This window comes from Crocodylus siamensis, chromosome 2 (assembly GCF_052110815.1).
Source record: "Crocodylus siamensis isolate JL-2025a chromosome 2, ASM5211081v1, whole genome shotgun sequence".
NCBI lineage: Eukaryota > Metazoa > Chordata > Crocodylia > Crocodylidae > Crocodylus > Crocodylus siamensis.
This window is the reverse complement of record NC_143396.1, coordinates 162,129,448-162,145,701: the sequence shown is the minus strand read 5'-3', so window position 1 is coordinate 162,145,701 and position 16,254 is coordinate 162,129,448. Positions and strand designations below refer to the sequence as shown.

General features: G+C 44.8%; 1 protein-coding gene across 3 annotated transcripts in view; it reads left to right on the top strand.

The window, feature by feature from the left end:
• Positions 1 to 16,254, top strand: part of SLC4A4 (solute carrier family 4 member 4) — a 312,036-nt gene that overhangs the window by 42,710 nt on the left and 253,072 nt on the right. For all 3 annotated transcript variants that reach the window (XM_090031969.1, XM_090031970.1, XM_090031968.1), the window contains exon 3: positions 14,375 to 14,554. In XM_090031969.1, coding sequence (XP_089888095.1) covers positions 14,375 to 14,554 — 180 coding nt within the window. The remainder of the gene's footprint in view (positions 1 to 14,374; positions 14,555 to 16,254) is intronic.

Here is a 16,254-nt window from a genome sequence, read left to right as displayed (position 1 = left end):
CTCACCAGACTCTGATCTTTCCCCAAACTATTTCCTTTTTCTAAAGTCTTGTGTAACTCTAGTTGCTGCTCCTGTTTCCAACTGGTGTTACCTGGGCTTTTCCTTCCCCCACCCGCCTTTGGGTTTTTCTTTGTCCGTATGAGCAGATTTCATTTTAAGTAGTCACCTAACTCGGCTGCAAACCAGTCTTGCAACAGAGCTGGACCTATCCATATGCCCATGTACACCCAGTGACGAGCACTTTTTTGCTCAGAAGGCTGTCCAGTTTCTGTATGTGTGAATTTGTTTTGCCCCTAGGGTGATACAGAGGAGCTGTTCATTGATGCACCATCACAGTGTAGGATGGAAAGCAAAGGTGATTTGCTTATCACCGGTGCTTGATACAGGTCTGTTTCTAAGTCCCTTGCAGTTGTTTTGTTTTAAATAAGTATAAATAAATAAATAAATGAAAGGCCAGTCATAGCCATGGAATTCCTTATGCAAACTTTGGCCCTCAAATATACTCTTTTTGGTTGTATTGCGGCAACTTTCATTTGGATTTCTGCCTTCTGAGCCCACTCTTTTCTCCTACTTCTTAATGAAAAAGGAATAAGCATTGAAAAATCACTTACGCTGAAGATGAAGAGCATCTAAGAGAGAGAATCTGTGCAATAACTCAAAACACCCCAAAATGATAGAACTCAAACTTTCTAGTGAAGCAAAGGATGAAAATAATCATGGATGATGTTTGACAACATTTTTTGGTTGCAGGCCAAAATGACCCAGCTCCGGTCCAATGCAGATCCATGCTAAGACACGGCTGCTGCCACTGCTGCTTCTGTTTGCTGCCTAGCTGGTGGCAGCATGCCCCACTGTTGAATGCTGCCAATGCCCCTGCTTTTCAGGCCAGATTCAATGGTTCTGAAGGCCATGGATAGTCAGTGTCTGCCCTAAAGCTCTGAACAGCTAATCTGAAATCTGTGTTGTAGAACAGTTTTGGCCATTGTTAGGTTGTGTCCTGTCTCTTCATGTGGGTCTAGTACTGTTCCAAGGCCTGCTGTTCCTGAGCTGAGGGGCAGTTTCAACCTGCTTTAAAGTGTCGTCTACAAATGCCCTATGTCTGCCCCCAGTGCAGCCTACTCCTCTGCAGCTAGCTGCTGCGACAGTCACTCCTCCCGGAGCAATTCCTGACCCAGTTGATACCCCCTGCCTATTTCACCACAGCTGGCCTTTTTGCTGTGTGGCATCAGAAGCTGAACACTTAGCCTGTTGCAGCATCCCCTCATAGTAACAGGAGCCTCTGGCTCCCTGTTATACCCTCCCTTTTTTATATAATTGTTTTAACAAACGGTGTCTCTGTCTTTGAAGGCAATTGCATGCTATAGGGTACAGTGCTAAGCCACCTTTACAGCAAACTTCAGAAAAGCAAGCTTAACTCTTTTTGAAACCTACATGTTACACTTGTGTAATTGGTCCTCTCACAAGCCCTTGATGTATGTACTGAGGTGAGATTCACAGATTGTAAGGCCAGAAGGGACCACGGGAGATCATTGGGTCCAGCCCCCTGCACCAAGCAGGAAAGATAACTGGAGATCAGGTGACCCCAGCAAGGTGACAGTCTGGTCTCCTCCTGAAGACTTCCAGGGTAGGTGATTGCACCACCTCTGGAGGGAGCTTATTCCACAGTCTGGACACCGTGACTGAAGAAGCTTTTTTCCTAATGTTGAGCCTGAATCGATCTTCTAGGAGTTTGTGGACATTACTCCTAGTTTTCCCCAAGGATGCCCTGGTGAACAGTTGCTTGCCGAGCCCTGGATGTACTCCTCTAGTGTAGTGGTAAGCTGCTACCAAGTCCCCTCTCAGCCTTCTTTTCCTCAGGCTGAAGAGTCCCAGATCCCTCAGCCTTTCCCTGTATGGCTTGCTGTGCAAAACTCTGATCACATGGGTGGCTCTTCTTTGGACTATCTCAAGCTTGTCCATGTCCTTGTTGAAGTGCGATGCAAAGAACTGGACGGAGTACTCCAGCTGCAGTCTCATAAGTGCTGAGTAGAGCCGAAGAATCACTTCCTTGATTTTGCTGGAGATGCATCATTGATGCATACCAGAGTATTATTTGCCTTACTGGCTACAGCATCACACTGCTGGCTTATATTCATACTGTGGTCTATTATTACCCCCCCGGTCCCTTTCATTTGTGGTGCTAGTCAGTTTGGTGTTGCCAAACCTGTAGGTGTGTATTGGGGGTTGCTCATCCCCAGGTGGAACACTTGACATTTCTCGATGTTGAACTTCATCAGATTCTGATCTGCCCAACTTGCCAGCCTGTCTAGGTCCACCTATATCTGTAGCCTATCTTCAAGCATGACTATGTTTTACCATAACTTGGTGTTGTCCACGAACTTGGCCAGTGAACTGTTCACCCCCACAGCCAAATCATTAATAAATATTTTGAAAAGTACTGGACCAAGCACCGACCCCTGCAGGACACCGTTGCCCACTTCTTGCCAGGATGACACAGATCCATTCACTACAACTCTCTGGGTCCTATTCTGCAGCCAGTTTCTCACCCACCTGACTGTTTTGGAATTAAGTCCACAATCCTCCAATTTTATCACGAGGACATCATGAGGTACAAGATCAAAGGCCTTTTGGAAGTGTAGGTATAAAATGTCAACCTGCTGTCTCATGTCCAGGTGGCAAGTTACCTGGTTATAGAAGGAGATGAGGTTGGTAAGGCAAGACCTGCCTGGGACAAAGCCATGCTAGCTGTCATTCAGCATCTTACTGTCTGCAAGTTTATTGCAGATAGACTCCTTGATGAACTTTTCTAGGATTTTCCCTAGGATGAAAGTTAGGCTGATTGGTCTGTAGTCACCCAGGTCCTCCCTCCTGCCCTTTTTGTGGATGGGCACAGCATTGGCCCTCTTCCAGTCCTCAGGGACTTCTCAGAGTGCCATGAGTTGTGGAACAGCTTCACCACGGGTTCCACAGTGACTTTGGCCAGCTCCTTCAGCACTCTTAGATGAAGATCATCTGGTCCCATTGGCTTGTATATGTCTAATTTTTTGAATTGGTCACACACCAATTCTGTGGCAATAGTAGGAAGGTGATTATTCCTACCATGCTCATCCTGTACTCTACCCAGAATTGTTTTCCCCTTGGTCCGGTAAAAGACCGAGGCAAAGTAGTCATTCAGGAGATGCTCAGTGCATGTGGAATTGGCCTTACTCACTGGGGTCTCCGGAGTGTGGGGGTGCTTGCACCCTGTTCCGTTACTTGGTATCAAGTGTAGTTTGACCTCCATGGGAGTTGTTGAAAACTTTTGTTGTAACTGTAGCCCCTAGCAGCTTGTGGCTCCCCAGGAAGTGCTCTTCTTGTGACTTATGACCAGGTTCTCTGCTAGGGCTTGCAGGAAGGAAAGGCAAAAAACTCAAGTAATAAAAAATAAGCAGCCATTCTTGATTTGGGTTTCTCTAAGGCTAATCTTGCCCCTTGCAGTGTCCCTCCTAACTCTTCTGTTGACTGACTTGTGCGACTTGCTGGCCAGGGCTCAGTCTCACTTGGAACAACGGGGAAGGACTCCCATCTGTTTCTTGGATGAAGCAGATGCTTCCATCTCTCACTTGTGAGATGTTCCTATGTGGGGTCTCTTTGGGTTACAAGTCCCATCTTAAAGTTCCTGTTAATGTATGTTGCACTTTTGCCCTTTCCAAGCTGTTTGGCACTATTTTTTTCAGACCTAATGTGTGGTCGGAGTTCATTGACTCTTCCTGATGAGCTAATTTCTGCAGTTTGAGTCATTTTGGCTATAGGTGCTTATCTTCTGTTGCTTCCCCTTTATGGACCATGGAGGGCTGCTCCCTTTATGCCCTCAGGAGTTCCTTTCTGGCCCCTCTTTGCTCTGTTTCCAGGCTGCTGGGATCTCTATTTATGCTGCTGTTTCCAGCTGGGGGGTTGCAGACCTGTGTTCTGCTGCTGCTTCTGCCAACCACAACCTGCCACCCTGCTGGTTTCTTGGATTTTCATCTGCCCTCCCCTTTCCAGCTCTTATGCAAGACCATTTACTGATACGGTTTTTCAAGAAAGATGGAGAGAATTCTGAGACAGTTTTTCCTAATATCTAACCTAAACTTCCCTTGCTGCAGCTTTGAATTTGATACCAAGAATGGCTTCGTCTTGCTTAGGGCTACTTTTTAAATTCTCCTCTTGAAATAGCTCATTCTCATCAGTTGTCTGCCCTTCCTGTTCCTTCATAATGCTCCTTTTATTATCTCACACCTGCTGGTCCTACCATTTGCCTTAAAATGACACAGAAAGCTCAGAAAAGAAAATGGTGTATTCTGTGTCAGGTTCCTGGACAAGTCTATAAAGAGATTAGCATTCAAACAAAACAGTACAGGAACATGGCTAAAAAATATAGGATAGTCACAGGAAAGAAAGAAAATGTGAGAAATGGATACCTAACTGTCATTCCGATCTGTGGAGCTGGGCTCCTGTGTGGCAGATTAACACTCTACCTGTATTAGGTGTAATGTGTACTAACCCTGACAACAGGTTACCCCAGCTTTTGGTAAGATGGTGCCAACTCATCTCCTTGCCCCCTACAAACTACAATGCCAACTGTTTATTGAACGCACAAGAGGCTGCATCTGCCTTCTAGATGAACACTGCTTCAGCACCATTTTGGAGTAAGGGTTCCTAATCTCCGGACTCTTCTATCCTATAATCTTTTATTGAATTTACAACCAGGTTGGAAAATAAATAAGTTAATTTCATGTCCTTATGCTGTGCATTAACTGGGATATTCCAGAGCATGCTGCGCTCTCTTAAATAAATAAATACTTGACTGACTTGGACATCTCATGTGGTAGGGTTGGAGTGTTGTAGCCATGCTGGTCCAGGAAATATGTTTCGGTTGCCCTCCATTTGTTTTGTAGCTCTTTTTCACAACTTCTTTGCTTCACTTTTTCACAGCCCTTTTCCATTTCTGTAAGTGACTGTTTTCATTTATCTCTTGGAGTTAAAAAATCATTGTTTGATCTGGTATTTAGCCTACCTAGATTGTATCTACTTCTTTTCAGACTTGAGGAAGGGCACTTTGCACTTGAAAGCTTGACTAACACCTCTCCCAAACTATTCAGCCAGTCCAATAAAAGATATTAACAAAAAGCTCCTTGCTTGTGTGAGAGAGATCCTTGTAGCACTGGCATCCTTGTAGTCCTAGGTGTACCTCCTGGCACCCAGGAGCAGTTTCCCTGCCATGCCTTGATGAAAATGTAATAAGGAGGGGTTCAGTGGTGTTCTCGCACCCGTTGCCGGTAGTACTCATGTTGCCAGCATGGATTGTCCTGGGGCTCCACCTCCCCTACACCCTAGTCCACACACTCACCATGCAGATCAGGACCCTGTGGTCCTGACCTGGGGTCCACTGTCTGGGGTCAGAGTTACCAGGGCAGGCTCCTGGAACCCCTTGCTTCCGTGTGTGGCTCCAGCTGCCACACTTGTCGTACACGTCAGACACTATAGAATAATTATCAAGATTTACCAAAGAGGATCAACGCATGCACGTGTGTGCGCATGCATGCAAACACACACACACAACAACAATACAGAGTGGTGTGCAGAATGATAGATGGGAACAGTTTGGAACAGCTTGGTCACAAGGTAAACACCAGGTGGACACGTTAGTGGTAACCATATCAAGCAGAGAAATCAGTTAAGCTGTGACATGCTCCATGTTCTTTGGAACTGAAAGAAAACAAGGGAGAGTTGTTAATATTTTGCCTATTCTTGCTGCTTTATGAAAACTGTTTAAAGTTTTAATAATTTGCATTCAAGATACCTGCCCAAGTTTCTTTCCTGGGCAAACTCCTCATGCTTTAAGACTCAGCAGAGCTGGTCACGCGAAAAAGATTCAACCTTGAAAATATTTTTCAACAAGCAGAATTTATCCTTTGATCCTTTAACTTTCAGCTCCTTCCCCAACCCAGAAACTCTTGCTCTTGCCAAGCACAAATACAGTTCACTATTAAAATTTAAAAGACTAAAATGGTAGCATTTTTAAAATAGAGGCAGAGGGGAGGGAAAGAAGCTAAAGTAAAAACTGCATATTTAAGAAGTAGGAGCTTTTGCTTGTTGGTTATGGGTTTTTGGGAGAATTATGACCAGCCAGGGGCTTTAGTATTGGGCAAAACATTTCATAGCTGCTGTATGTATTTACATGACAAAAAAGTTTATGCTTAATTCTACTCATAAGTACATAGACACCACAAATATGGAAAAAAATCATTTGTCGTTTTCTCAGCTCTAATTTGTGAACTCCCACATTTCACAAAACTGTTTTATGAGTCTGCCACATCTAAATTGGCAGCATTATTGTCAATGTCGCATCAATTTATGTCTCCAAATATACCATACCAGAATTTGTTCACAAACCGAAGCAAATGCCTAAGCATGGATAACCCAAGCTCTGTCCCCTTGAACATAGATATTACAAGGCCTATCACATACCATTACTTCTCGGGATCCTTGCTACATTTACTGCAAGATTAGCCCCAAGCAGGACAGTGCAGGGCATGTGCATCACTAGAATTTTTCTAAAGCCATTGAGTGAATCCCTAGGCTTCGTGCTGGCTCTATACAAAGAGTAGAATTTTAACTTCCATAAACAGGCTGGATTATATGCAGTATTATGGCTGAGTAGAGAGGGGTGGTCAGTACTTTTTCAGTTGCCTCATTTATTTTACAACCTCCATATCATTTATTTAGGATATTAAATTACTCTGTTACAGAATCTATGTTCAGAATTAATTCTAGGCTCATATTTTGATAACTGCAAAACAGATCTAGCCAAAGTACTGGCACAGATGCGGATGAACACAGTGTCATTTACTGTACAGACCAGGCCTGATCCAGTGTTTAATGAAATCAGTGCAAGTTCTTTTGTGGATCTTGGATAAGGTTCAGAATTAGATGAAGGTCCTAAAGGAAAGGTAAGAGGCAATCCCATTTTAGTTTAAATAATGTGTTACAATCCATAGATGGATAAGGAGAAAGAGTTAATTGGCAAACTAAATTGAGAGATTCATCTTGCAGCCTTAATGGCTGCTTGCAGATTTAAAAACAAAAACAAATGCAAAAATAGCGCTTTACTTTAAACTTGGTGTGCTCTAGCACCAACCCCAGCACATGCCCAGAAGGGGCAGCACATTAGTTGGACCTGACTTGCCCAATGTGTGTATAGATTGGGTACTTTAGTGGGGCTTTTTTGGCACTTTTATCTAAAGCTGAAAGTGCCAAAAAAGCCCCACTAAAGTGCCCAGTCTATACAGACATTGGGCAAGTCGGGTCCAATTACCACGATGCCTCTTCCAGGCGTGCACTGGGCTCAGCAAGGGAGTGTGCCAAGTTTAAAGTAAAGCACTAATTTTTTTTGTTTTTGGGTGTTTTGTTTTTTTTGTTTTTTTAATGTCTGTATGTGGCCACAACTTCTATCTCAGTCACTAAGGTATTAATTAAAGAATATAATAAAGAAAACAGGTCCTAATTTTTCCAGAGAAAATATCTGTACCCTCCCACTGTCACTACCTTCCCCTCCACTCTCTTCTTACTCAAAATTAGCTGAGCCAACTTGGCTCTCTCCTTGTCCCCTCACCCCATACCACATACAGACCCTTTGTGCAGAAATGCTGATGAAAACTTTGAGAAAGTGACAAGGAACCACAAAAGGCTGTTTAGACCAGACATGTCTAAGTCACCTTCAGCTGCAGGCTGCCTATATCCTGCCTATAATATTTAAGTTCTCATGAATAGATGAATCTTTTCCATTACAAATTTATTAAATGAAAAAGCTCTATAGGGGTTGTTGATAGTTTTTTCTGGGGGAATGGTTACAAGAGACAAATGAAGACAAAAAAACTATATTATCTTTGCCAGAAAAACATGGCTTTGAATGAGGTAGGCTGCTCCAGAAAGACCTGCTTGGTAGGTTGTCAGGTGTCCAAGAAAACATTTTACTCCAAACTATCAGGAGAACTTGGGCAAAAATCTTTGCTCTTTCTGTCTCCCTTAAAGTTGAGAGATAAAAGTGTACTGTGTGTGCGTGATGGTGAATGTATCAGACATAACCATTTACAGTAAATTGTTCTTATGGGAAAGCTGTATTATTCCAACAGTAGGAAATGTTTCAGGAAAACACATGGCACTGAGACTGCGTCAATTGTTTCCTGCCAGGCACTCTGGAAAAAGAGCCTAGAAGTTTATCTCAAAATTCACATCAATGTGAACAATTGCTAAGCACTTCCTTCAAGTACATTGGGAGGCACAGCCAGGCCCAGGGTCAGTGAGGACCTAGTCAGGGAACTTCTAGAGGATCTAGACTTGTTCAAATCAGCAGGTCCCAACGATCTCCACACCAGAGTGCTGAGGGAACTGGCAGAGGTCACTATGAGACCCTTGGCACAGTTTTACAAGCACTCATGGTACTCTGGCGAGGTGCCAGAGGACAGGAAAAGGGCCATTGTGGTCCCCATTTTCCAAAAAGAGAGGAAAGAGGACCCAGGAAACTATAGGACCGTTTGTGTTACCTTGGTCCTGGGGAAGCTCTTTGAGAAAATTTATCCAGGAGCACATCTGCAAGGGACCAGCAGGGGAGATTATGCTTAGAGGCAATCAGCAAGGGTTCATTAGAAGCAGGTCCTGTTGGACAAACCTGGTTGCCTTCTATGACCAGGTCACAAAAGCCCTGGACACAAGTGTCACAATGGACATAGTCTTTCTGGAGTTTAGGAACACTTTCGACACTGTCTCTCACCCCATCCTCATTAAAAAAATGAGGCGACTGTGGTGTTGACGCCTACACAGTCAGATGGGTTGCAAATTGGCTGGAGGGCCACACCTAGTGAGTGGTGATGGACGGGTTATTTTTGACCTGGAGAGATGTGGGCAGTGGGGTTCCCCAGGGCTCGGTCCTCGGGTCCCCACTGCTTAATATCTTATTTGGCGACTTGGACGAGTGGGTGAAAAGCATCTTGTTCAAGTTTGCAGATGACACTAAGATGTGGGGGGAAGTGGGCATGCTAGAAGAGAGGGACAGGCTAGACTAGATCAGGACTGGTTACAGAGGTGGGAGGATGAGAATACAGACAAGTGCAAGGTATTGTACCTGGGGAGGAAAAACCAGCACCATACCTACAGGCTGGGCAGCTCCCTTGTCAGCACAGAGGCAGAAAAGGATCTTGGAGCTGCTATTGATTCCAAAATGAACATGGGGCGTCAATGTGGGGACGCAGTCAGGAAGGCCAACCGTACCTTGTCATGCATCCATAGGTGCATCTTGAGCAGGTCCAAGGAGGAGATCCTCCCCCTCTATGCGGCACTGGTCAGGCTGCAGCTGGAGTACTGCATCCAGTTCTGGGTGCTGCATTTCAGGAGGGATGTGGACAGCATCGAGAGGGTCCAGAGGAGGGCCACTCACATGATCGGGGGCAGCAGGGCAGGCCCTATGAGGAGAGACTATGGGACCTGAACCTGTTCAGCCTCCACAAGAGAAGGCTGAGAAGGGATCTGGTGGCCACCTACAAACTTGCCAAGGGAGACCAGAAGGCAATGGGAGAGTCCCTGTTCCCCTGAGCACTACCGGGAGTTGCAAGTAATAATGGCCATAAGCTGACTGAGAGTAGGTTCAGGCTAGACATCAGGAGGCACTACTTTATGGTCAGGGTGGCTAGGAGCTGGAATCAACTCCCTAGGGAAGTGGTGCTCACTCCTACCCCGGGGATCTCCAAAAGGAGGGTTGTTTGACCCCAGCATTCTTTCCTGCCCATAGCAGGGGGTCGGACTTGATGACCTGCTTAGGTCCCTTCTGACCCTACCCTACCAACTGTGAAACATTGAAAAGAAAAATCTACAGCATCACCTCCCTTTACATATTGGGGAAAAAAAATCCAAGGCAATTTTAAAATGTTTTCCTCACTTATGGAATGTGAAGCAGCAGCTCAGTAATGAAGATGTTCTTCTGCATATGTACAACTTAGTTTCATGTTACCAAAATCTGACTGGTGCACATGTGATCAAAAGATTAATGAGATTGTCTAGTTTTGTTGGCAGCATATTAAAGTATTAAGACTTCAGGCTTACTCTGATGTGTTTCTATGATCAAGCTGACCACAAAATTAAAGGGATTCAAAGAAGGAGGTTGCTTTAACTCAGCTGTGGGAAGCACCTCAGTTGCTTGCAGCCATCTTTTGGATCTGATCTTGGTTGTACAGCTCTGTGGTTAAGGGTTACTACTGTCCAGTTTGTCATGTATGCTGCCCCCATTATGCTCCTGCTGTTTGTGCTGGTATTGAACCCCTAATGAAGTCAGGCGACACAGGTGCTCATGTAAGAGAAGAGCTTTGGCCCAGATCTTCAACTTTTTGTCAGGGTGGCACCCTGCAGTGGCTTGCCCCAGCATACAAGAGGTAGTGGAGATAAGGTAACAGACTGGCAATCAGGAGACCTGGATTCCAGGTGCTTTGCTACTAACCAGCTGTGTGGCCTCAGATGAGTCTCTTCCTATTTCTGTGCCTGTTTCCTATGCTGTTCTTTGTCACAGTAGACAGGATTGGGTAGAGGCAGGGGCAGATCCAGAAGGGTCCAGTGGTGCAGCCACACCAACCTTTCTGACTACACAGTAGGAGGAGCTGTCAGGAACTTATGTAAAAAGTCCCTTGCTCCTGTCCCCTCTGTGCTCAGAGGCAGATACTCTCCCCTACCTAATGCCGCTGTTGTCCCTGGGGGCTGGGCTCAGCTCAGAGCAGTGGCAGCGGTGGGTGGGCAGGTTCCCCATCTCTGCCTGGTCTCTGTGGGTATTCCCCACCAGCCTGAGAGCAGGTGTGGGGAGGGGTCACCTGCCTGCCCACTGCCACTGATGTCGTAGGCTGAGCCCAAGAACCATGCAGTCCAACTAAAGCAGGCCTGTTCCTCAGACCTAGGAAACTGGGGACAGTATCAGTGCCAGGTGGAGGATGGAGGTAGGGGAGGGGAGAGGATGTGTCCATGATCAGGGAAAGGTGTGGGATAATTCCTTACCAGTTTGGGGGGCTTAAAAAGTCCCTGACTGCAACTTCTATGGTGCTGTCCATCTGCCTGCCCCAGTGGGAGATGTGGGGAGGAGGCTAGGAGCGGAGAGTGTAGCCACACCTGTAGTGCTGGTAGTTGCTCCCACAATGCCATTTGTAAAATCCTGAATCCGCTTCTGGACAGAGATGTACCTAATAGATAAGATAGACCCGTTCCCAAAGAACTTACTATTTCCTACCATATAAAACATCTCTTCGTCCTTCTGCAGTGTAAGCAATGAACCTAAAAAGAGTACATTTATAGATCATTATTGAAAGCACTATCCAAGTTCATAGCATTGCATACTGGGTGGCTTGACTTTGGCAATACTTTTCTTGATGCTCTTCCACTTTGACACGATGGACTTTTATGAATGCTTTTACAAAATCATAATGGCTTGAAATAATTTCATCCCCTCTCCTTGCTCTGAAATGCCATTCAAACACATAAAACTAGAGCTTGTTAAAATATACAGTCAGCCAGAATGCTGCGATAAACTCCAACGTCATTACAAAGCATTGCAGCAGCAACACAACAGTTCTACTGGAGCAGGGAGTTCGATTATAAGCTCCTATTTTTGGTGGCTTATTATAAAACTTTCCCACAACAAAATTACTTTGGAGCCAAAATGTATCATGCCTGGTGGAGTCTGAAGGGGATTTTTTTTATGTTACCCAAGTGAGAACACAGGCTTTTTTCATACTTTAAGCAGCTTTTTCAGATACCTTTTTGCACTCCAGTAATTCAAAACCAGTTCGGATTTAAGCAGTCTAATATGGTGCATTAGTAGAATTGAGTAATAAGCAGTGCCAATTTTGGAAGGAGCTGGCCAGACTAAAGATTTGCATGCCAGTGCCTGAATAGCTCATATTACATTTATACCAATATGTTGTGTGAAGGCTGTATGCTGTTTTCACTTGTTAGCAAGATTAGTCTTCTCTGGACCTATCATCACACCTGGCCCATTATTCCATTCTGGCAAAATGTTTTGGTACTTGACTAATTACTTTCAGGAAGGCATCATAACAGGCTATGCAGTTCAAACAGCTTTTCTCAAGGCCTCTGATGCTTTCAGTCTGAAATTTCTCTTGCAAAAAAGGGTGAAGGACCCCAGACCTGAAAGCATCTCAGAGAGAAACTGAGATTTGAGGAAAAATTAAATGCAAGAGGCTTAGCAAAGAAGTCTAAAGATCCGTCAGCTTCATTTGTAGATAACAGATGAGAGCAGCAGTGACTACTGATACTATAAATAATTCTGTATAGGTGCAGGCACACAGTCATCTACCTAGCCTGGTCAGAAAGTGGGAATTTCCCTATACCTCATGAAAAATAAATTGTCAAATATTTCAATGGAAAAAAAAATTACTGTTTTGATATTTTTTTCTGACCTTTTATATTTAAAGCTGAAAGAATGGGCTTGTCATGGCAGGGGGTCCCCAGGGATGGCCATGATGACCCTAGGACTCTGTGACAGTGCCTGTTCTGCCCTGCAGGCACTTTCTAATCTCGCATGCCACATTTTGTTGGTTGAAATCATGAGTTGGGAGGCTGCCCACTAGTTTATGTGGTCACAGTCTGGCTGAAACCCACTAGATCCCGCTGAACTTGGATCCCTTGCCAGATCTCACTCAAAGTTGGTGACTTGTGGGACACCCAAGGCCTTATGGGCTAGATGCTTGGCTCCAAAACCTATTCTTTACCACACCCCATGCTTCGCAGATGGCAATTAAATCCTGTCCTTTTCTATGAAGCCTTTGTCTAGTTTGGCCTCCTGTTGCTGCACCCTCTCTTGTGCTGGAGTCGCTGCAGCCCCTGTTGCTGTACCCTTTTTGGCATTGGGGTCTCCACACTGTAGTGTGCCCCAATGAGGCCTCCTCCTCACCAATAGCCTCAGTCCAGTCCACCGGTTTAAATAACAACAGAAGGCACAAGCACCTAGGCTACAACACAACAATAACATAGGGTCCTCACTCTATCCCTTTTAAGAAGGCAAGCTTCTCTCTCAGTTTAATGGGCCTCCTCCCCACCAGCATTTATGAGTGCCTATAGCCTCTTAATCCTACTAGAAGCAGAACAGGCAGTCAGGCACCTCCAAATAGCTTCCTCTATGAGCTCCTTCCCCCTTCTCTGCTGCTAGAGACCTAAGATTTTAGTGTACAAGGTTCTTTGTGTTTAAAGGAAAGGGGAAAGAAGTATGAGAAATGCATAGTACATGGCAATGAATGTAGTGTGTGTGTTGTGGCCCTTTACAGGCAATGAATATAGTACGAGAAATAAAAACAGTGAGTATTTGTATTTCCAGAAATAGTATGCAAAGTCTATATACCATTGCAGATATCTAAATCTGATAAGCAAAATAAAAGAAATAGCAGCAAACAGTCTTCCGGAGAAAAGTGTCATGAGTACTCTGAGTCCAGTACCTGTTTCTGACCAGGATAATCAGTATGTATTATTTCTCAAAGTAAGTGGGTGTCACAAGTGATTGTCTTTGGGTCAGCAATCTCAAATGGAAGAAGGGCCTTTGTGCCAGGTTGCATCTAGAGAACAAGGGCCACATAAGCTGGACAGGCTGGTATCAAAAGTACATTGTGAACTATCTCCTTCCCTCACTGGGAATAGCTTTGCCCTGTCTTTATGATGGGCTAACACCCTGACTTGTTCCTGCCCCAGCTAAATCTAAGGCATAGGTCACCCAAGTGAAATTAGGGCAATGACCAAGAGCACATCAAAGCAGAACAGGGTTGAGAAGACATAAAAAGAGCAGGTCAGGGTCAACAATGGTGCTTTCCTCATAAAGACGAGCCAGGAACTGGTACACTGTATAATGGAGTGGTTCTATCACAGGGATCCCAGTCAGAAAACAAGGCAAGACTGCCAGATGTCACACACCATCTGAAATGAACCAGGTTGGAAGGGATGAACCCATAGCTGGTGTGGGAGAGCCCTATTTCAGGGCATGATAGATGTAAAAGTGAGCAAGATCAGAGGCCAGAACTCCCTGCAAGTACCTGGGCCCTGGAGGAGCAGCTGCCTCTCTTTCAGAGGATGGGCAGTTATCAATACCCCCCCTCCCCCCAAAACAAACAAACAAACAAAAACTGGTGCAAGAAGCTATCAATTAGCATTTAATGTTAGGTAACACATCTACAAGTTAATAACATGCAAAGGAATACATTTATCCCCCATTTTAAGGTTATTAACGGATTGAAATGTGATAGACACTGGACTTCTTGGTATTTGTGTAAATTGCATGGCTTCACAATCGATGCTTTTAACATCTTATGTTCCATAGGTCATCACACTGTCTACATCGGGGTCCATGTGCCTAAGAGCTATAGGAGGAGGAGACGTCATAGAAGAAGACCTGGGCACAAGGAGAAGAGAGAGAGAGAGAAATTCTCTGAGAACTACTCCGACAAATCAGATGTAGAAAATGCCGATGAGACGAGCAGCAGCATCCTTAAACCACTCAGTGAGTCCTGCTCTCCCTGATGTTCTTTGAAACTTGCTGGTTTGTTCTGAGCGTTTAGGAGGAAACTGAATTGTTGAAATCGTGTAACCAACATGTTCTGGGGGCTAGGGAGTGTTTGTTGTTTAAACATCTTGTTTGAAATGGATGCCTTCCCAGTGCAAACATTTCATTCCTCAGGTGGGGCTCCTGAATTACTGTTGTTCTCTATCAGTAAAACTTATCAAAACCAGGCTGATGTCACATGCAAGGAATTGCTTTGCCTGACACTTGTCCTGTCTCTTGCACACACGTGCCCTATGTCATGATTTATTTTCCCCCTAGATTTATTTTCCCTGCTGTAGCAGTGGGAAAGGGACAAATTCAAGGCAGATCTCCAAAAATTAGATTCTATACCTAGAAAATTATAACAAATTTATACATTCCATATATAAAATCTAATTATTGGGGTGTTGTCTTATAATCAGGGTGAGGTCATGACATACTGAGGACTCATGGCACTAGGGTCCTGAGCACCACGAGTCCTCAAATAGCTTTGTCACAGGTTGTGAGATGATATCAGCCAATTCTTTCAGCACTCTTAGGTGTAGTTCATTCGGTCCTGCTGACTTGTAGACATCCAGCCTCATTAGATGTTCCCCAACAGATCTTTGCCAACTATGGGAGAGTGATCACCCCTACCGTGATCATCTTGTGTCCTGTCAAGCAGGCTAACACCCTGAGCCTGGTGGAATACCGATGCAAAGTATTTGTTTAGGAGTTCGGTTTTCTCCGAGTGCTGGTTATCATTTGACCTCAGCAGTCTTTCCTGCCCATCTGCAGGGGGGCTGGACCTGGTGATCTAGTGAGGTCCCTTCCAGCCCCTAACTTCTATAAATCTTATATTTGAGTAAATATGGTGAATGAGAACATGCCTCTTGCACTGGAAAAGGAGAATGACAGGAGTGACATAACCTGCTTGGCTGGTCAAATCAGCACTATGGAGTTTTCCATTCTGGAGGTCTTTTTGCTTATTTAGTGATAGGAGTTAGAAGACTGGATAATACTGATGGTCTCTGTCATTGACTGAGGCTAGTGCAGATGATTCAGAGGAAAATGAAAAGAAAGCCAAACCCTAAATTGACTTTGTAGTAAGCCATTATGGGATAACTTTCCCCTGGGAAGCTTTCTCACTAACTACTAATAGTTAGGGGTTGCTTTATGTATTTACACAGGAAGGTTTATACACCTCCAAACACTAGAGCACATGGTAGCAGAGGCCCTTTGTTCTTTTAATATTTATTCTTCTGAATTCTGCTGAGCTCCTGGCCTCATTGATATATTATGGCAGTATGTTCCATAGACCAGTGCTTCTCAGACTATCTGATGTGGCGGACCAGCAATTTTTTTTCCAGTGGGCCAGGGACTGGTGCCCGGTTCAGCTTCTGGCGGCAACTGCATGTAACAGCGCTACACAAATGCGCGACCGGCTGTTTCTTTCTCTTTCCTCACCTCGCACGACATGACGTCACCTGGAGTGTTGGAACATACGAACTGTGACGCTATGACATATATTTTCAGAAGCATAACATTGATATTTCTTTCTTTTCTGGCAACTCGCTGTGGACCGGTGACCGGTGGCTCGCGGACCGGCAGCTGGCCGCGGACCACCACTTTGAGAAGCACTGCCATAGACTGATGGTGTAGTAGCGAGGGAAAAAGTG